General features: G+C 43.6%; 1 protein-coding gene across 19 annotated transcripts in view; it reads left to right on the top strand.

Moving 5' to 3' along the window:
• Positions 1–22,461, top strand: part of DENND2B (DENN domain containing 2B) — a 304,550-nt gene that overhangs the window by 180,277 nt on the left and 101,812 nt on the right. For 12 of the 19 annotated variants that reach the window (XM_043515662.1, XM_043515653.1, XM_043515659.1 and 9 more), the window contains 2 exons: positions 1,696–2,913; positions 10,510–10,646. In XM_043515662.1, coding sequence (XP_043371597.1) covers positions 1,696–2,913; positions 10,510–10,646 — 1,355 coding nt within the window. The remainder of the gene's footprint in view (positions 1–1,695; positions 2,914–10,509; positions 10,647–22,461) is intronic. The other 7 variants (XM_043515664.1, XM_043515665.1, XM_043515666.1 and 4 more) reach the window with 1 other exon arrangement.

Genomic DNA, 22,461 nt, shown 5'->3' with positions numbered 1-22,461 from the left:
GCTCTATGGGGCAAAGCATGCAGTTCCTCTTGGAGGACATATTTATTTTTTTGAAATGCAGAAGAAGCAAATAAAACTCATCTAGTCAAAGAGGTCTGCAACTTCTGTGCCAAAGAGATGTGATCCCTCACAGGACACTGAAAAAGAGTTAAGTTGCTTTTGGTGATACTTTGTTGTTGTTCTCTAACCTGAGCTTTTATTGTCCTTCTGAGTTTTTGCTTGCAAGGCAGCATTAACTCTGGGAAACTGGGATGAGAACTAACAACTTCTTGTTGTTGTTGTTCTGATTCACTGGAATGTTTCTGAAGGAATAAGACTCTCATGTCTCAAGCTAAGCTCTGTAGTGCTGTGCAGTGATTGTTTCAGTACTCTGGATATTCTGACCAGTGTGTAGGACTTGATCAGGATCCACATTGTAAGTATGGGCTGCCCATCATGACTGAGAAGCAGGGATCTTTCAAACTATTTCTGCACTGGTAATATTTGAGTTGTATGGCTCACATGGTTCTTTGCATTTATCTAAGTAGATCTTCCATTTGGATTTTACGTATAAAGAGTGGGTTAAATTAAAACTGTCCACTTTCTCCTTACAATAGAAAATCAGCTTCATATGTAAGGAGATATGTTTTTTCCCTTCCCTTTAATTACTGTTTAGAACTGAAAGGGTTTCTAAGACTGACTGTTGAAGGAGTTGTGATTAATTTGGTGCTATATTTTATGTGTGCATTTTGTGACAGGAGACTTACAACCCTGTTTTTGACATGGTTTTGGTTTAATTTTCACATTGCTGCTATATTACTGATTTGTGAGTGTCTTACTGTTCGTTTTTGAAGCTCTTTGTAACAGTTTGCAAAAGTTTGATAAAATATAACTGGATAGTAACAATGGTGCATTCTGCAAACTGTGGCAAAAATGTGTCTTTAAAGGTCCTGATCATTTATAAAAAGAATTGCTGAGAGCTTTTTGGATATTTTATACTTTTTAGAATTAACGTTTTTTTTTTCTTTTTCCAGACAGTAATACTTTTTTTTGATAAGGAATTATTTGTTCTTCCTGATAAAGATGCCTAAATTTCATTGCTGGCCTTTATCAGTCCAAAGACAAAACAGGTCTTTCCTTTGCCATTTTAATTTGATTTTCTATATAAATTTGTACTTGCTTAAAAATATTGTAATGTTATTATACCGTGGATGTCATGAGATAAAAACCTACATATTTTTAATTGATTGGCTCACTGTTTCCAAGATCTAAGCTATTTTCCTTATGTAAGCTTCCCTGATTCTTGCTTCAGTGTGAGTCTTCTTCGATGTAGTATTGTCTTTCTGCCAAGAGGCCTCAATCTCTCAGAAGCCAATGGATCTATGTTGGTTTATAGCAGCTGAGGATCTGCCCCATTGTCTCTGTGGTAGATGCTTTCAAGGCAATGGCTTGATATGAGGCTGACAGCTATACTCAGATGGAGCAAGCCTCAGTAAATCCTGGGCAAAAGGGAGGAAAGTTGGTTTTGGAAATGCCAGTTCTTTGCAAATTGCTACTCCCTGTAATTTTGCAGTTGGACAGCATTTAGTTGCCCTCTGAGGAGGATATTTGCTGTTTTGTGATTTGCATACGTAGTCCTGTTTACTTGTAGATAAGAGATTAGCTATTAACTTTAGTTTTCAAGGGAGCTGATTTTTATTTTCTTTTTGTTTCCAGGTGTCAGTCAGTCTCTCCGCCTCCTCTTTTGTCCCCACCCAGAAGCCCAGCCTATCCGCTCAGTGACAGTGAGGAGTCCTGCCAGTCCACCAGGTTCACCAAAGTTTCCAATTCCAGGCTGCTCCTCAAAGACTGGAGCAGCCGGGGGTCTGCGCTGAGAGGCACCTCCGGGCTCCATTCAGACACGGACTCTACAAACCACTCTCTCAAAGCTGTGAGCGTTGGCTCCTTGGATAAAAGGCTATCTGTTTGCAAGGCTGAGGACCAAAAAGAGACCCTCAAGGAGACTCAGGATGCGGATGGAATAGGGAGCCGTCAGCTCACCCGGAGCACTCTCACCTTGGGAACTGCAGCCAATTTACGGAACATCTCTCTCAGCAGGGCAAGCATCCACTCCCAGGCACTGGATATCAGGCAGAAGATTACAGAATGGGAGTGCCGCAAGCAGCTTTCTCCCAGGATGAGCACACGCATGGACAAGAGGGACCTCGGGGACAGATCTGGCAGTGAGGGCTGCCCTAGCATATTGCCCTCTCCTTGCAGTGAGAAGACTTTTGATTTTAAAGGATTCCGGAGAATGAGCAGAACATTTTCCGAGTGCTCCTACCCAGAAACAGAGGAGGAGGAGCTCCCGGACAGAGATTCCTGCCATAGGCTGGAAAAGAGACCAAGCAGGAGCGAGGCTCCTTCCAATGCTTTCTTCAAAGGGCATGCCAGAAAAGAGACTTCTGCAGTGCTAAACAGAATACAGAAGATTGAACAGGCATTAAAAGAACAGCCTGGCAGGGGTCTCCCTCAGTTGCCAAGTAGCTGCTATAGTGTTGACAGAGGGAGGAAAAAGTCCATGACACTGGGTACTGTGGAAGGTTTGAGTGAGAACGTGAGCGATAGCAAAGGAGGGACTGTTAGTATTGGGAGGGATCCTGAAACACCTACTGAGACTGAAAAAAGTAATAAAACGAAACAAGGGGCTACTACAGATTCTGGTAGCCCTAAGCTGCTCCCTGAGAGCCCAGCTAACACAGCAGTGAACCCTGTCCCCAAACCCAAACGCACCTTTGAATATGAAGCTGATAAGAATCACAAAAGTAAACCAAGCAATGGTCTACCTCCTTCTCCTACACCTGCTGCTCCTCCCCCTCTCCCATCCACCCCTGCTCCCCCCGTGACCAGAAGACAGAAGAAAGAGTCACGCTTTCACAGAAAGTCCCAAAATAGGTAAAATCTGGGGAAATGTATTGCACGTGATATTAAAATAAATATAGAGTGATTTGTGAATAACAGGATTCTTCTCCCTCCTAATACAATGCTTTTGGAAAAATAAAAGAAAAGCAAGAAGCCTTTGATACTGGCTTGAGCTCTACCATCAAAGTGCACTGACTGGTTGTGAACCTGGTACATTACCTTTTTTTATTACAGTTTTGAAGACCACTGGATTTCTCCTACTAGGAAATCTGGATCCACTAGGGGAGCCTTCATGACTGCTCCATACCTGCTGAAGGTCATCTGTGTCAATCTGGCATAAACGCCTTACTCCAGATCTTTAATGAAGCATAATTTCATTATCTTCTTAGCTCTTGTAATACAACCATTATCATTCTATCAGTGTCCTTGTTGTGCAAGTGTTTTAACCTCAAAGCACATCAATAGGGGATGCATTTGCATCTGAAGGTTTCAGACAGAGTAAACATGCCTGTTAGGTGGGATGTTCTTGTCTGTTTCATTCCATTCTTGGAATTGTCAGTCCTAAATGAGTGGCAATGGATTTGTGGAGGGTTTAATTCTGAGAAAACTCTTACAGAGTGGCCTTTATATGTATATACAAAACTGGTGACGAGTATGGTATTTTTAAAGTGTTAATCCTTACAGCTACATTTCCACAGTAGACTCTAAAAAGAAAAGGAGTACTTGTGGCACCTTAGAGACTAACAAATTTATTTGAGCGTAAGCTTTCGTGAGCTATAGTTCACTTCATCGGATGCATTCAGTGGAAAATACAGTGGGGAGATTTATATACACAGAGAACATGAAACAATGGGTGTTGCCATACATGCTGTAACAAGAGTGATCAGGTAAGGTGAGCTATTACCAGCAGCAGAGCGGGGGGAGGGGAGAGGGGGAAACCTTTTGTAGTGATGATCAAGGTGGGCCATTTCTAGCAGTTGACAAGAACGTCTGAGGAACAGTGGGGGGTGGGGAGGAATAAACATGGGGAAAGAGTTTTACTTTGTGTAATGACCCATCCACTCCCAGCCTCTGTTCAAGCCTATGTTAATTGTATCAAGCTTGCACATTAATTCCAATTCAGCAGTCTCTTGTTGGAGTCTGTTTTTGAAGTTTTTTGTTGAAGAATTGCCACTTTTAGGTCTGTAATCGAGTGACCACAGAGATTGAAATGTTCTCCGACTGGTTTTTGAATGTTATTATTCTTGACGTCTGATTTGTGTCCATTTATTCTTTTATGTAGAGACTGTCCAGTTTGACCAATGTACATGGCAGAGAGGCATTGCTGGCACATGATGGCATATATCATATTGGTAGATGTGCAGGTGAACGAGCCTCTGATAGTGTGGATGATGTGATTAGGCCCTATGATGGTGTCCCCTGAATAGATATGTGGACAGAGTTGGCAATGGGCTTTGTTGCAAGAATAGGTTCCTGGGTTAGTAGTTCTGTTGTGTGGAGTGTTGTTGCTGGTGAGTATTTGCTTCAGGTTGGGGGACTGCCTGTAAGCAAGGACTGGCCTGTCTCCCAAGATCTGTGAGAGTGTTGAGTCATCCTTCAGGATAGGTTGTAGATCCTTGATGATGCGTTGGAGAGGTTTTAGTTGGGGGCTGAAGGTGTTGGCTAGTGGCGTTCTGTTATTTTCTTTGTTGGGCCTGTCCTGTAGTAGGTGACTTCTGGGTACTCTTCTGGCTCTGTCAATCTGTTTCTTCACTTCAGCAGGTGGGTATTGTAGTTGTAAGAATGCTTGATAGAGATCTTGTAGATGTTTGTCTCTGAAGGGTTGGAGCAAATGCAGTTGTATCGTAGAGCTTGGCTGTAGACAATGGATTGTGTGGTATGATCTGGATGAAAGCTGGACGCATGTAGGTAAGTATAGCAGTCAGTAGGTTTCCAGTATAGGGTGTTGTTTATGTGACCATCGCTTATTAGCACCGTAGTGTCCAGGAAGTGGATCTCTTGTGTGGACTGGTCCAGGCTGAGGTTGATGGTGGGATGGAAACTGTTGAAATCATGGTGGAATTCTTCAAAGGCTTCTTTTCCATAGGTCCAGATGATGAAGATGTCATCAACGTAGCGCAAGTAGAGTAGGGGCATTGGGGACGAGAGCTGAGGAAGCGTTGTTTTAAGTCAGCCATAAAAATGTTGGCATACTGTGGGGCCATGCGGGTACCCATAGCAGTGCCGCTGATTTGAAGGTATACATTGTCCCCAAACGTGAAATACGTTTTTTCCCCTCCGCTCTCCTGCTGGTAATAGCTCACCTTACCTGATCACTCTTGTTACAGTGTGTATGGTAACACCCATTGTTTCATGTTCTCTGTGTATATAAATCTCCCCACTTATTTTCCACTGAATGCATCTGATGAAGTGAGCTATAGCTCACGAAAGCTTATGCTCAAATAAATTTGTTAGTCTCTAAGGTGCCACAAGTCCTCCTTTTCTTTTTGTGGATGCAGACTAACACGGCTGCTACTCTGAAACAGTAGACTGTGTGATTTTAACTGTGTGACTCCCTCTGACTTTTAATGGGAATGACATGGCTCAAAATCTGTTGGCTGCTTGGAAACTGCAGAGGTAAATTGTTCATAACCTTTCACAGTACTAATTTATGGACACCTTTGGATGCTGTGTGTGTATAATGCGCACATATTCAATATTTATGAGTTTTACAAGTAACTGTTATGCGCTATTTTGAATGTACCCTATAAATTCAGTATTTGGTAGTAGATATTGGCTCAACTTCTTGCAAGCATATGTCAGCACAACCTGACCTAAAATGCAATGGGGCAGGAGGAAGGGAGGATTGGGCTTTCAGAGCCTGTGTCTGAATTGGATCAAATGACGTTACTACTGCTGTTTCTCAAAGAAAGAGAGTGAGGAAATGCGAAAAACCAAACTGTGGTTAGTAGTGTGTATCTGTGAACCCTGGCTGAAATCTCAAGTGAGCAAAACCAAGCCTATGGGCTAATCAGAGTTCTCCCTGTACCTGCATGTGAAAGAAAGCTGCACTCATTTTGCATAGTGCAGCACTGTGAATGTTCAGATCACCAGAAGTAATTTTTTTGTGTGCTCATATGTAAGTAATAACATGCGTTTGAAAACTCAGGCAAGTGATATAGTGAGGAATATGTACAGTGGCTAGAGCAGGGAATTGGGAATTCACTGTGTGATCTGTCATTTATTATAATAATATGTAGCTCTTACATAGCACTTTTATCAGTAGATCTCAAAGCGCTTTACAAAGGAGGCCAGTATCACAATCCTCATTGAACACATGCTAAGTGTTGACAAACAGTCTGGGTGATGGAGAATATGCATACACCATCACCTATGCACACAGTTTTTGAGTTCAGTCACCTGTGATTAGATTAGATAGTGAACTCACAGGGGCAACGAATGTCTTTTTCAGCACTTAGCCCAATGGGGCCTTAGGCCTGAATGGGCCCTTTGGGTGTTAGCCTTAAACTAATAATGATGATCATTAGGGTGTAACATGTAGAGTTGAGAGGACTACCATAACTACTTGATTTAGTTGGTGTTGGTCCTGCTTTCAGCAGAGGGTTGGACAAGATGACCTCCTGAGGTCTCTTCCAACCCTAATTTTCTGTGATTCTACTTGATGCCTTGCACAAATCAGGTCGACTTCCCCACATTCCCCAGCTTTACACCAGTGTCGCAGCACTGATTGCAGTAGAGTTCCTGTCAATTTACACAGGGTAAGAAAGCAGTGAATTGGGTCCCTAAATTCTTTTCAAATGATTGCAGTCAAATACTGCAGAAGCAAATTCAAAGCCTGGATTGATGTCCATTGTCGATTCTGGCCCTGAACATCTCTGTGACTCTAGTTTCGAGTTTTAAAATAATTCCCGCATTTGTAAAGTGTTTTGTGATCTTCTGATGCAAATCGTTTAAGAAGTGCCATGTTTTTATTATTATTATTATTTATTATTATTAATATTATTATTAAAATTGGCATCTCTGAGCTTCCACCTTACTGAAGATAGATATAATATCTGTGCTGCTTTACACTTGGATATTGTGAGAACTTGAACATTTTGTTTAAACTATTACTTCTCTTTGAATGTTAATGTAGCATAAAACAGAATTGAAAAGTGGCTTATAATCTTCTATTCTTTGTTGCCGGGGGGCAGATTCAGGTGGTATCCTTGGGATCAGGGCCCCATAGTGCAGGGAACAGGAAAGCAGCAGTGAATGACAGTGTTGGGAGATATTTGACTTGGCTGGCCCCAGAGGAAAGAAAATGGAAAAAAGGACCCATCTCTTCAGGATGCACTGTGTAACTAGGCTTCCTGGGACAACTACAAGAGATGGAGGCATCTTTTGTGAAAGGCAGGGGGAACAATGGAGGAAAAGTATGGGAGGTGTCTGGGGGAACTTATTAGTAGGAAGGTTCCTGAGGAGGGGGAAGGAGCAATTTGTCCACATGTTTTTTTTAGAGAACCCCAAAGGTCTGGTGGGTCCAGCGTTTGTTTAGTCGTAATCTATCCCTGGCGGAAACAGACATTGTCCTAAATATTGTCACTTCTCAGAAAGATGGCTGCCATTATCACAAAGGTCAAAGAAGCCAATAATAATGGTAAAGTCAGCTTTCAAAGACAGCACAATGCTTTTCAGCAGATGGTTTCTATTTCTGGGATTTTTTTCAGTTTCATGAGTACGTGAGTTCCCTTGACCCATGGGTCCAGAAATGACTTTTTTGAGTCTATGCAGTGCCTTGATTTGTGATATTGCATTGAAGTCAATGAGTGTTAAATGCCTAGACTGCTTAGGCACCTTGAGGGATTTTCAAAAATGTCTGTCTGCATCTTTAGGACCCTAAATAGTTTTGAAAACTGGCCCTAAGCCTCTGTGTTGCTGTATTGATAGTTTACATTAGAAATAGGCCTGAGCAAAAATCTCACAGCCAAGCATATCTTAAGTTTTGGAGTGAGTTCAGATCTGGATCTGAAACTCAGGGTTGGCTCCTATCAGCATCCTGTATCAGTAACATGGATCTGAACATCCTCAGTCTTTGAGAAGGGAGTGTTGCAGAACATAGGTCCCTGTTAATCACAATGGGCCAGCAATCCATGAGGCTAAGCCCAGAGGAATGGGTAGTGTGTAGCTGCCACTTCAGGGAGATATTGTGTATCTCAGAGAACAAGACTGTGCACTTACCACTCCTCACCACAGGCCCCTTATGAACAAGTTAGAGAGGGAGAAGCAGTGGGTGGAGTCTAGGTGCCACCTGACCAACACTCCAGACAGCAGCACGGATCCGGCATGAATGAAAAACTAAGAGACACTAATATGAAGGCTTCAGTAAATTACCTTCCCCTGGGGTTGCACAGCTGCCAGGCTGCCAACTGCCAGCCCTGTCACATGTTCCCACAGTCCAGTTGGATGATTTATGCAACCAGCTATACTGCAGGGATGGCCCTGAACTTGTGCCTCCTAACTATTGTGATGCCAGGGTGGAAAGAAGGGGAGGGGTCCAATAGTGGGGTCAGTTTCCCTCAGCAGCCAGAGATCTCCACTCAGTTACTCCCAGAGGGCTCTGAGTACACATTCACTTCCAGATATCCCCAAAGAGTTTTCAGCACACCTCTCAGATAGCAAACCCACCCCAGACAGCATCTCCAGATATCATCCGCCCCCACCCCTCCAACTACCTTCCAGCACCTACCTTTGTAAGCCACAGCAGTCATGTTTTGTGCAGCTCTGTTTTCCATCCTTCCCACTGCCTGGAACAGGGTCTGTGAGAGAAATCCGTGACACTTTTATCCATGAGAAACACTGCACATGGAGCTGCGCAAAACCTTGGCAGCCAGGTGCTGCCCTTTATGCATGGCTGAGTCTGAAAGCTCAAACTAGCTCTTCCCTCCACAGTTAAAACTCAGTAGCAGGGGTGAAAGTAACTCCAGATACTTACCAGTATGGGGCCAGCTCCGGCCTTGGGCGGGAGGGGCGGGGCTGGGGGTCAGCATCCCCCAGCCAGCCCTTTCAGGCCGCCTGGCCCGCACCACTCGGGGCTCCAGTGGCGATTTAAAGGGCCCGGGGCTCTGGACGCCGCTGCCACAGTAGCAGCAGCAGCTTCTGGAGCCCCAGGCCCCTTAAATTGCCAGCCCCAGGGCAGCTGCTCCCTTTGCCTCCCCACCCATCGGCAGCCATGGGGTGGCAAAAGGGGCAGGGACGTTAAAGTGCTGCCGCAGCAAAGGACCGTCCTGCTTTAACATCCCTGCCCCTTTTGTTTCCCCCGTCGGCAAATATAGTACTTACATTTCAGTGTACAGAGTACGAAATTTTAATTTGTACTGACTTTGCTAGTGCTTTTTATGTATCCTGTTGTAAGACTAGGCAAATATCTAGATGAGTTGATGTCCACCTGGAAGATCTTTGCGTACTCCCAGGGGTACGCTTACCTCTGGTTGAGAACCACTGACCTAATGCATCTGGAGAAAGCTTAACTTCAAGAGAACATCTTTCTCCTGGGAAGAAAGGGCAGTGTATTCCAGTGGCTGAAACACAGGAGAAGTTCTAACCCTAGCTCTGCTATTGACTCATTTACAGTCTATTAAGTATTTACATGGGGAACAAATATTTAATAAGGGGCTCTTCAGCCTAGCAGAGAAAGGTAGAACACAATCCAGTGGCTGGAAGTTGAAGCTAGACAAATTCAGACTGGAAATAAGGTGGACATTTTTGACAGTGAAGATAATTAACCACTGAAACTATTTACCAAAGATCATGGTAGATTCTCCATCACTGGCAATATTTAAATCAAGATTGGATGTTTTCCTATGCAGTATGCTCTAGGAATTATTTTGGAGATGTTCTATGGCCTATTCTATGCAGGAGGTCAGACTGGATGATCACAACGGTCCTTTCTGGCCTTGGAATCTCTGATATCTATGGAAGAGAGTGCCTAAATGTCTTATCTGGGCCTTAGTCTCTCTATGCCTCATTTCCCCATCTGTACAATGGGCATAATAGCATTTTCCTACCTCCCAGGGTGGTTGTGAGGATAAAGAAAGCAAAGACTGTGAGGCACCCAGATACTACAGGAATGGTGGGTATATGTAAGTGGCTTACATAGATAGGATGTGTTCTTTTTATTATGCTGTTTCATAATTCACGTAGGGCTTGATGATGCCCCAGACTAATTGGCCCTATTCAAGCGCATTGGAGAGTCAGGACCCCACTTGTGTCTGTGCATGGGCTACCCAATCTTCGGTTTGGGTGGAAAGAATGGGGAATGGAAAGAGCCTTCAGTCTACCCATCAGCATAGCTGAACTGGCTTGTGGGGTACCATAATTTCCTACTGGTACAGGCCAGCAGCAACATGGAGGAAACAGAGAGGGAATTTTTCCTCTTGGAGGCACAATTCCTTCCCTGCACCATTCCCTGGGCAACACAGTTATGTGCCACTCCCTACTCAGGGCTTGTGACCACCCCAGCCCTTAAAGTACAGCTCAGACATTTTCAGTGATTTTTATCGTTACTCAGAGAACAAATGAACAGCTAATTCTTAGGTCCATTATAAAATCTTGATACTAATTATTTCATTGCATTGTTTTAAACTCTAGAAAATCCTTTGAGTTTGAAGATGCTTCAAGCCTGCAGTCTTTGTACCCTCCCTCCCCAACTGAGAACGGTACAGAGAGCCAGCATAAGTTTGGATCCAAGAGCACTTTAGAGGAGAATGCCTATGAAGACATTGTAGGTAAGGACCTGTTACAGCCCATGAAATAGCTACTTGATGTTGAGCAATTGTGGTTAGACAATACATTGTTGAACACATGCCCTGAACAAGAACTCTCAGCTGCTGCCAGTAAGGAGAAATGAAATGGGGGCGGAGGGGAGGTAAATGGGCTGATGCATCAGAGCAAATGCATTATTCACAGTCTGCACGCAGGAGGTCTTGATTCCTTCAAACCTCATTGAATGGTCTTATTGGAAACAGATTGGTCAGCCATCCTTGTGCTTTTCATGGACTAACTCACTTTTTCCTAAGGTCTTGGCTTGAAGCCACAGTGGGTTTAAAATGTGTGGGGGAAGGGGAAGGAACAATAGATGCAGAGTTTACAGAACTATCAAGCAGCAGGGCTGTCCTTCTTGGAGTTGCGTGGTCAGCCTAAGCTCTGGAGGACTTCTTTGGGGACTGTCCCATAGCAATTGTTCTGTGATCTCCCCTCACTCCTAGTTGATTGGATTGGTTACATAGAATTTCATCTTCCTGTGCTGTCAGGAATGCAGAACATTGTCTTGATTAAGCCACAGAAATAAAAATAATCTTCCTCAGCCCAAGAAGAAAATGACTGGTCCTTCCTACTTGTATACATTCTTTTAACATATGCCTATCAAAAGGAATGTTGTTATAATAGGCACTAGGAACTTGGACCACAGATTTTCCATATGGGTGAGGAGCGCCTGCATTTTATTTTATTTTTTAGAAGGGTGCCCAGCTAGCATTCCTGCACACTGAAGCCTTCTCATGTGTACAAGACCAGTTGACAGTGGCGATGCAAGTCTTCTTCCCACCCCCATACCAAAGGGGGTCTGTCTGTCTTAGCTAGCTGTGATACTAAAGCACCTGTCGCTATTGCTGTGGTGTCTAGAGGTTGTGGAGAAAAATGGAACTCGATCCTGCAAGGGGCTGAGCACATTCAACTCCCATCGAAGCCAGTGGCAGTTGAGGTTTCTCAGTACCTAGCAGAACTGTGCCCAATAATTTGCTCTTTCCAGAAGGAACAGTCAGTCCTCCTTATTCCTTGGTTTAGCTGTCTGCTTTTATCTTCCTTTGGTTTATGCTTTGCCAAAGAGGTAAGTCTCAAAGCGGTGAACAGAGTTATTCTTCTCCCATCTCTTTTTCCATGAGCTGTGGGCCTGTTGTTGAGAAGGCTCTCCCTCCGGCTCCCTCAAGCTTACAGCTGGGCTCCGTTAGTTGAAATGCTGCTGAAGTGGCACATCCTGGCAGGAGATGCTGCCCTTGGACTAGCCTGGGTCTATCCCACTAAGAGACTTCACAGGTTAGTGACAGAGCCTGGCAGTGAAAGCCAGTGTACTTCATCCCTCTCCTAGAGAGACCAGCACTAGAAGTGAGAGAGCGTTTGATTTGCCAGCCCATTCAGCCTTTGTTTTGCCAGTTAGTTGTGGTTTTCTGTAATGTGTGCGGTCGATGGCTCCTGGTTGGAGTCAGATTACCTTACTAGGGAAACAAAAACCTGTTAAAATATTCCTCACACTCTTTGTTTAATTTTTTTAAAGTGCAATGGAGAACCTGATAACTAATATGGATGGATAGACACAGCTGGCCTTACGGCTATAACAGTGTCTCTTTGTTCATCCTTCAGGCCAAATTCTGCCCTTCAGAGGGCAGCTCCCACGGACTTCACTGTAAATCTGGCACGCACACAAACACACACACCTGAAGGTAGAATTGCCCCTTTGTGTTTTAAAACAGCTCAGCTGTGCTTTCCACTTCTCTCACTCGAAGAAGATGCTCTCAGAACTGCAGGGGTACTCCTGTCCCATCTGTACACATAAACCTGCACCAGAGGCTGTATAGGCAGAAGAATACACTTGGCATGAAGAGTTCTCACTAGTAATTGCAGAACTTTTACATAAGCTGACAGACCCCCTGGGTAGCTGACATGGGGAAACCATATTGCACGTTACATTACACATCACTGCTCAGGGACTGTCAACACGCTGCCAGATGTTAGTTAGTAACACTTGTTTTCCCCCTTTCCATGTGTTTTTTACTTTGTAAAATCAAAACAAAATGCTCAGCATTGGCAAGAATATGCCTTTTAGCCAAAACGGACCCAGGGTCCAGTATAATAGAATAATAATTTGCTCTTCTACCTTCTGAGAACTATAAACTTGCTCCTGGAAGATTATAACTTGGGTACATTGACAGGGCATCGGGGAGAGTCTGCAATGTTTCTGATCTGTGGATAAACAGAGAACTTCATAGTTTTCTACTTCTTTCTAACAGTCTCTTTTCCAAAGTGCTACATTCAATACATGCTGTGAGGAAAGAATACCTAATGAATATAATTCTTTATAGAAGCCAACACATATTAATAGAGTAAAGCCAAAGCAAAGCAGTTTGATCTCAGCCTTTAATGAAAATCTGCTCTTGTAGTCTACTTGATCATTTGTCATCTAACACATTGTATGTCATAATTAATACTTAACTGGTAGTTTTAGACCCAAATCTTTAAAGAGCACTTTTGTATGTGCCATCATAGATTGTGCTCATGCAAGCCAGCTGCATGCAAGAGTCCATTTTGTAGATTTGGGCTTAAGTCATAGAAAGAAATCACTTTCTGTCACTGCTAACTGGGTTTGCAGATGAATGCTTGACCTAGAGGTGAAAATCTGTCTAGCCCATAACTGATTGCCTGAGACTGATTGCCTGAGTCATCTATTCACCTAAAGCCTCGCTAGTAACTAGCTGACCATGACTGTAGTAATACAGAAAGTTTTGCCAAAATAAGTATGAATAATGCTGGTAACTGTACAAAAAGCAGGGAATCTCAGGCATTGCCATGGAGTTCTTTGCTCCTGGGACAAGGCTGCAGAATTTTTCGAGGCCTAAAAATCCATACTTTTCATCCACCTCAAACCTGCTTGCTTCTCATTCTATCTAAACTCTGTCTCGGTAGATTCAGAATTAAACCCATGGGAGCTGTATTGTCTGCTGCTAGCATTTGTATTGTGAGCCATTGGTAGCAGAAGTCTGTCCTTTCAGTGGAAAATGGATGGCAGTTGTGGATGCTTGTTTTCTTTGAGAGAGAATTATCTACAAGAGAGGAATGTTTCTGAAAAGCTTTTATAGTATATGAGGCAGTGACATGAGCGCTATCTGATACTGAACTCTGTAATCAGAGTTAATATAGGGATCAAACTATTACCTTCAGGCATGCAAGGACCATTCAGATTCATTGTTCTTTGGCAGTAGTTCCCTACTTGATAAACCTTACATTATCCTAATGTATAATTACACCATACTTTTGTCTTCTTTCCTCCATATAGTGTTTTTTCTTTTTCTTTGTCCAGGTTGGGGAGGGCAGGAAATAAGGGGGTGATGGATTATTGTTGCTAATTTATTTTGTTTTTAATTTATATTAGTCAAAGAGCTGAACTGGTCTTTTACACAATATTTTTAAACTAATTGATAGAACTTTGACGTCCATTAAAGTACCTAAATTGCAGGACAGAAGCTTTGTTTCATTTTGTAACATTTTTGTAATTTTCACAGATTAAATGTGAATTCAAGCAAGAGACGGGAAAACAATGATCCCTGCTGAACTGAGTAGTAAAATATTAGATAAAGAGGGGCACATTCCTAATATTATTCAGAGCTCAACTCAATGTGCATGGAACCATATGGGCTTCATTTATCTTCCATGCTGGAGTGTTGTGGAATGTGACAGTCATAGTAAACTTTACATAATTTTGCTTCTTGTGGTTTAGAATGAGCCTTTAATCACACCCAAATTGCTGTGGCTTTATAAATTCAGTTGGGGAAACCTACCATGCTTGGCTTGGTATAAATTTAGAAAACTATCACAGCAATATAACAGAGATGTCTGAAAACGTTGCTTCTGCTGTTCTTGTAGACAGCAGTATTTCCTGCCATATGTGTCAGATGTTTTCAGTTTTCCAGCCCCTTTCCCAATAATCAGTGAAATCATTTTGAACGTTGTTATCTAATTAAGTCTAATCTCTGGTATTTCTAAAGCACCTCTCACCTTAGTGTCTAGCCTTTAGAAGAGAGCAAATGATGTTATTGCCACTGACGGTGAACTAAATGAGCATGAGATGAAGACAATGCACACAACAGTTACTCTCCACAGTTGTAAAATGTTGGTGAAAAAATGGTGATAAAATGGTGCTTAAAAGACAATCAAACAAGAAAATGGGCAACAATTCATATTAGAAAATAGATTATGTTAAAAAATCTAATTTTACAAGCACCGTAAGAGTTTATTCATGCCAAGAAACACTTCTTACCTTCTGAACCATCAGAGTGCTAGAGGTTCAACAGAATAGGTGGAGCATGTCTCTGACATGAGATTTTATAGAAAAGCCACTGTTCAGTGAGGCTGCATGTGCTCAAAGAGTGTGTCGCATCTTAGCATGGAACTGTTCATGATCTCTCTGGTACCTCTGCAGTTGCCCTGTTCAAGAAGGATGCTACTCTTTTTGCTGAGAAATCTGCCTACCCCAACAGTTGACAAAAAAAAGTTTGCCTGAGAAGGGTGGGGCTGACTTACATTCTTTTTCTCCTTGAAGCTGTATTAATAGTGATCATGTAATTAGAAGCTCTGTGGTTTCTTGTTTCTCTGCTACTTATGAAACCATGGAGACTTATTAAACACCCAGCCTTTGTATATGTGTCAGACTGTTCTTCTTTACTGGACTTTGTTTGAAATAGGATTTATTGCAGTCACATGCACTGGTGCAGAGACGCCTTGCTCCCATGATAGATAAGGTTGTCATTATATCTTGCCAGTTCATACACAACAATTTGTTCATTTACTAAATTTCTGTCTTTAGCGGGTATGGATCTAAACAGGCTACATGTGATGATCTATTCTAACTGTAAAAATGTAGCAGATAAATTCATCATCACTGTGAGTCTTTCAACTGAGATTAGGTCTAGTTAACCTCAAATTATTTGGCTCCATAGTGTTCACTTAAATAGTAGGGAAGAATAACTCCCCCTCCACATTAGGAATTTCTAGATAGAATTCTGTGATGTGTTATACGGGAGAGTCAGACTATATCAGGGGTCGGCAACCTATGGCATGCGTGCCAAACACGGCACACAAGCCAATTTTTAATGGCACGTTGCTGTCTGCCGGACCCGGGCAGACAGCAGCATGCCACTAAAAATCCTGCCTGGCCCAGCCCACTCTTTTCCACCCACTGCTCTCTCCTTGCAGGGCAGGCAAGTTTCACCCTCCCCCTGCATCTTCCTCCAGCGCGCTGGGTTCCTGCCCCTCCTCCGCTCCCTCCCTGCGGCCAATCAGCTGAGGGCCCTTGCTATGGAGTAGGAGAGGTAAAAGCGGAACCGCAGCGCGCTCTCTGCTCCGGGGACCTTGGGGAAGAGGGTGTATTCAGGGCATATCCCCTCCAGCCCCCTGCCGTGAGCCGCTCGGGCAGGGGGCTGGGAGCACCCCCACGATCCCAGCCCACACCCCCCAGCCCTCTGCCCTGACCCCTGTACCCCTCACACACCCGCAGCCCTCTGCCCTGAACCCTCCTCATACACACTCAGCCCCGTGCCCTGACTCCGGCACCCCCCCCACAACCCCAGCCCTGACTCCGGCACCCCCCACACATACCCAGCCCCCTGTCCTGACTCCTGCACCCTCCTCACACACCCAGCCCCCCCCATGCCCTGACTCTTGCATCCCCCACATCCCCACTCCCACCCTGAGCACCAGACTGGAGCTCCTGCACACACACCCCCACCACATTCCCACCTGCACCCCTCACATCAAATGGGAGCTGCCCAGGTAAGCACTCCACACCCAAACCTCCTGTCCCAACCCTGAGCCCCCTCCCTCATTCTAGCTCCTGGCCAGACCCTGCACCTCAACCCCCAGCCTGCTTCTTCAACCCCAGCCCTGTTCTCGGCACACTCCCACCCTCATCTCAGTGCAGAGAGAGGAAGAGAATGGCTAGAACCAGGGAGAAGGTAGGTACCTACTCTATGTGGACAGAGCCGGGATCCCAGACCGGCAGTGGGCTGAGCGGGCCGGCAGCCAGGACCCTGGCTGGCAGGAGCCAGCGGATGGAACGTCAGACCCGCAGTGGGCTGAGTGGCAGCGGGCTGAGCCGCTCAGCCCACTGCCAGTCTGGGGTTCTGGCTGCCAACCCCTTGCCAGCCGGGGTCCCGGCCGCAGGCCCCACTTAGCCTGCTGCTGGCCTAGGTGAACAGAACCCCAGGCTGAACAGGCCAGCGGCGTAAGATCAGCATTTTAATTTAATTTTAATTGAAGCTTCTTAAACATTTTGAAAACCTTATTTACATACGACAATAGTTTAGTTATATAGTATATAGACTTATAGAGAGAGACCTTCTAAAAAATGTTAAAATGTATTATCGGCACGCCAAACCTTAAATTAAAGTGAATAAATGAAGACTCAGCACACCACTTCTAAAAGGTTGCTGACCCCTGGACTATATAATCATAATGGTCTTTTCTGGCCTGAAAGCCTATTAAATCTATGAGAAACTATGAAGATATGCTGATTTACGTCAGCTGAGAATCTGACCCTTTGATTTTAAGCAGGTCTGGCTCAAGAACAAGGATATATAAGTACAGTACCTACAAGGAAATTCCCCTTGTTTAAAAAAAAATTGACTTTGGGACGCAGACGTGTAGTAACAGAACATGGGGAGGGAGCACTTTTCCTTGCACTATTGCACTCTGCCTTGCACAATACACAGGGAGGACACTACATTATAAATTGAACTTGGAATTCTCCAAATGCTTTGTACATACAGGGCCAGATTCACTTTTTCTAGAGTGGAGAGTGGTAAGTTATATCCTGTCCCCAAGCCCCCAGAAGTGACAGATGTGCCACAGAAGAGGGCCAGTTGTGATATTGCCACTGCCTTTCATTAAGCATTCCTTTCAGTCAGGGGCATGTTTCAGTTTGTGGCCAGGACTCCATGGGCACTCCACTGCTAATGGGACGTATTGAACAAGTTTGTATCCTGGCTAGGGTTGGTAACATGCCCTAGTTGTTTAATGCTGCATACTTTAGGGTTGTATTAGCCCATCCTCCCTAATCCTTGGCAGACTTTCTGACAGGATCTTTTCCCCCCAATCTGTACTCTTCTGCCAGAATAGCTCCAGGACTGAATCTATCCCATTAGCTAATTGTTTTCCATAAATCCATTTGTAGGAGATAAGTAAGTGCCTGATACTGCTCCCATGAGAGTTTTGCTCTTGTCTTCAGTAGGATCAGGATCAGTCCCCAAGTATTATTATGTCCATATCGCAGAAGTGGATATTGGCACACATAAGTTAAGTGACTTGCCCAACGCCACATTGGGGAGTCAGTGTCAGAACTTGGACTAGAACTCACTAGTAGCAGGCTCCTGGCTCAGGGTTAGAATTAGACCACTAGACCCGTGTCTCTCTGGCTCACTGTTATGGTTGATATAATCAGCAATGTGGGGGTTTCTTGTTCATAAAGTTTAGGTACATTTTCAACCACCATTTAAAATATAATGCAGAATGAACAAGCATGGAAGATAGATACCAACAAATATCCACAGTCAGGAAGTGCCCTTTTAGAACCTGCTCCAGTGAAATAGGAACTGCAGTTGAAAAGCTGTCAAGCTTCTAGATAGACAAGATACTAAAGAAGGACAGAGAATACAGAAAGGGGAAGGAGTGAAAGGATAGTCAGTGGCATTTGTTGGTATCATGCACATATCTGTCCAAAAATCATTACATTCATTAATCAGGGTCCCAACTGTCGATTATAAGGAAACAAGATGATTTTATTTTAAAGTTGGGCTATGAAGTTTATGTCCAGATCTGAATGCTAATCCCCTGAAAGCATGGAGGCATTTGGATCTGGGATTTGGTCAGTGCCCATTATAGTGATAGGCACTAGCTTTAAAGTTTGACTCTAGATTCAGATATGATCTCTATTTTTCCCGCCCCCCACATCCAGAGTTTTACTTTGGCCTATTATGGGGTCTGGAGACTGTCACAAATTCCTGATCTGGTTCCAAACTTCCCCAAAGTTCAGGGATGTCCAGAGCCAGGATTTTGGTTCAGACCCTTCTCTTTTATTTGTCAAACATTCAGTAATTATTTGAGGCCAGACAAAATGCTCCTTTGAAGCCTGTGAAGCTTCCAGTCAGCTGAACTATACATGATGTTTTTTTTTTAAGATTGGCTTTAAATAAAAGGTGATAGTTAAGTTGTGTTGGAAATCTGGCCTTCTGAGAACAGATGTAAGGCAGGAAAAGGAGAGACACAGAAGAACTGGGCAGTTTAAAGTAGATGCAGCTGCTGTCAGCCACTGTGTGCGCTTTGATGTCTGCTGAATTGCTGCAGTCTACTGATGAAAACTGAAGGACTTGCAATATTTCTAAAATAAGATGGAATTTCTGAATGGGGTTCAAGCACCTCCCCGTTTGCTCTGGGACTATATTGTAAAGAGTTTACAGCATAGGGAGTTGCTCCCTAGAATGCAGAGACTGCAATGGTGGCTGGGCTTTGTGAGGAATATGTACTGGGAGGGAAGTTCTGCTCCCTTGCTTGTCACACCTGTTCACAAGCCTTTCACAGTTGAGTCCTGTATGTTTCAATAGCCTATAGATAATTGGAAACTTTAACTAGTAAATGTTTGTAACTGCACATGGCATTGTAAGGGTAGATAGAGACAATGCCAACTGAAATATCACACTTTTGTCTGAAATACCGTTAGCTACTGATGTTACAACTAACACCTAAGAACATCAGAACCAAAGTAGATTAGAAGAACAAAGTCTTTCTAGTTTTCTTTCTGTTTGTTGTTATGCACATTTCACTGTACTTGGGATGGAGTCCATTTTGTGGTTTGTCTAGCATAGTTGGTCAGTTTCCCCTGCTGTGGGTCTGGGTCTTTCTCACAGCAACAGGGGAAAGCAAAACATTGAAAAAATAAATGATTGTAAAACTACAAAATTGGCAGAGATACACAGGAGCAGGCGTAGTTAATTTTTTTGTTTGTTTGTTAATTCACTAGATTTCAAGGTGACTCAGCCCACGTAAATTTCATGCTTAATGGCCTTGACTGATCCCCATGCAAGCTAGCTAGAAAAATGTCGTCCCCTCCTCCACCTTTCATAGCAATGAAAAATTGACCAGGTGCAGGGTTTTCACTACTTCCTCCAAGTCTAGTGTTTGCCAAGGTCTGGGGTGCAACCCCTGAGAAGGTGTGGATAACTAGCTGGTGAGGTTGGGGGGGTAGGCCAATCTCTCCGTTGCTCCCCAGAGCGAGCAGTTGGTTATGGGATCGAACCGAGGGAATTGTGGGCATCGATTTCACCACCCCACACCAATTCCCATTATACACAGTAACAATTTCCCATAAGGTGGTGTTCCAGAAGGCAGAGCAGAGGGCATTGGGATGCCTTATCACTATGCTACATGCTTTTGCTGATACAGCTTGATGCTGTGTGGACTCAATGCGCCATCACAAGCGGCTGAGAGGGAAGTAATTATGTAAGTATGTAAGTAGTATTGTTGGTGACGGAGCTCTTACTGGTACTACTTTCTAGTGTATAGACAAGGCCTCAGCTTAAAGAAAAAAAAAGAGAGAGAGTAGATTTCTAGCTATGGTTGTGAAGGAACCTTCAAAATATGAAGTGAGCCTAAATGACGCATAGACATTTGGCTGAGTTTGCAGAGAAGCTGCCTCAATAGCTTTAAGGTGTGAGCTGCCCCATCTATTCCAACGGGTCTAATGACGATACTTTAAATGTCAACATTGTTCCCTACTTCACATCAAAGCATGTAAGAAGGGCGGGGGGGAAATCAGGTTGTGAAGTTCTATCACAGCATGCCCAAAAGGAGGTGGCACAAACGAGGTGGGCATCGGAGATGTGTAAACTGACAGGTGCTGGCCTTTAGCAACACATGGCAGGGCTGCTGGGTAGGGAGAGGGCTCAACTGGTTTGATTTTTTTTTCCCTTGAGGAAAGCTCAGCTTTCAAATGTTTGGGAAACACTTCATTAGTCTGTTCCAGTAGGGCAGCTCCTCTGTTTCCTTAACCAGTTAGCAGTTAAGCACTAGAACGCCTGTGAGCCATACCACAGGACATTTAACAAATACATATGAAGAATTAGTTGCTTTACCAAGTCCTATTTTCCGCATGTCAAGAGCTTAAGAATCAATGACTGAGATCCAGTCAGAAAATACTCCTGCTTCATTTTCCTTTCAAGCTAGGATGTGTGCAGAGCTTTTCCAGTAAACCTGGAAATTGCTCAATAGAGGGAGTGCTTGGGCTCTTGATGTTTCCAGTAAAATCCTGTCATTGCCTATCACATTATTATCATCCATCATACTATCATATCACACCAAGACAGAGTGTCAAATATGAGAGAGGCTAGAATTGCCCAGCTCCCAGGAAACTGAAGCAGCCTGACTCTTTGAGATCTTACACCTTTGCCTTCAATGCCCTGCTTGTATCTCCATTGAAGCATGACACCTGTGGCTTCAGATTAGCTGTCTGCTGAACTCTGTAAGCTTGAAAGCTTGTCTCTCTCACCAACAGAACCTGGTCCAATAAAAGATATTACCTCACCCACCTTGTCAGTCAAAGACAGAACTGTGATTGGTACAGGATGATGATGGCCCAGATGGTGGCTGGGTCTGAAAGGGAAAGGTATTGTCCTGTCTTCCTTTAGCAGTCTGGAGAGCATAGCAGCTTATCGAGAATGTAATTGTGGCAATGTTAATAATAGATGTTGTAAGCTAATGGCAGCCAGAGCACATTAAATGAAATAGCATTCATATGTGCATGTCAAAGCAGGGCCAATGAGTATCCTGGCTGTCCTGTCCTATTGGTAATCAGACTGCTGATTTGTTGCTACATTGAGATATTTGGGATTCAGTTATTTTAAAATATTGTCTTGGGCTTTGCATATATTCCCCAGTATCCTTTGTAGAGTCTGTCCTCACAATTACAGTTTCTACTATAATTTGTTTTAAAAGTCTTGAGCCATATGACCAAGTGTTCTAGGGTTTATAGCAGTCAGCTCTGCAGGTCAGGAAGATGCAAAGTAAGGGGGCCTGATTCTGATCTGACATATCCTAGTCTAAATCCACATTGAAGCCACTGAAATAAATGGTTTTACACCAGGGTGTTACACCAGCGTCAGTGAGAGCAGAAGATCAGGCACAGAGATGTTAGACTGTGCTAACGTTCAGTCGACACTTACGTTTATTCAAGTGATTTTGGGCTGTGTATGAGATGGATGACTGCTTTGCTGGCAAATATTTTTATTGGTCTATCAGCCACAGTTGTTCATCTGTAACTAATACTGTTAGTATTGCAAATCTGAGCTCTTACAGTCTCCACAGAGAAAGTGGAAAGAGGAAATTCTCTGCGATACTCTTCTGGTTATCTTACTGCAAAGCTGGAAAAGATTAGAAACTGCAGTTTATGAACCACAGCTGGGAACTAACATGCCTATGGACCAGGGCTCAAAGAGCAGATCCATCTAAGGCTTTTTTTCCTTTGGAAACCTAGTACTCTATGCTACAGATGCTGATCCTTTTTCTCCTTCAAAAGCAGGTTTTAAGGATTATAAGTAGGTAAAAATCTCTAACTCGGTTCTGAATTCATGTAACTGTGGAGCAGATATGCTGTGCCTTGCATGTACTTTGTTATATTAATTCATCCTTAAACACTAAATTCCTAGGGCAAAATTCTCAACTAAGGTAAATTGGTACAGCTTCATTGAAGTTGAGCTACACCAATCTACACCACTGGGGATTTTGTCT

Source organism: Dermochelys coriacea, chromosome 6 (genome assembly GCF_009764565.3).
Source record: "Dermochelys coriacea isolate rDerCor1 chromosome 6, rDerCor1.pri.v4, whole genome shotgun sequence".
Lineage (NCBI taxonomy): Eukaryota > Metazoa > Chordata > Testudines > Dermochelyidae > Dermochelys > Dermochelys coriacea.
This window is presented reverse-complemented; position numbering and strand designations above follow the sequence as displayed.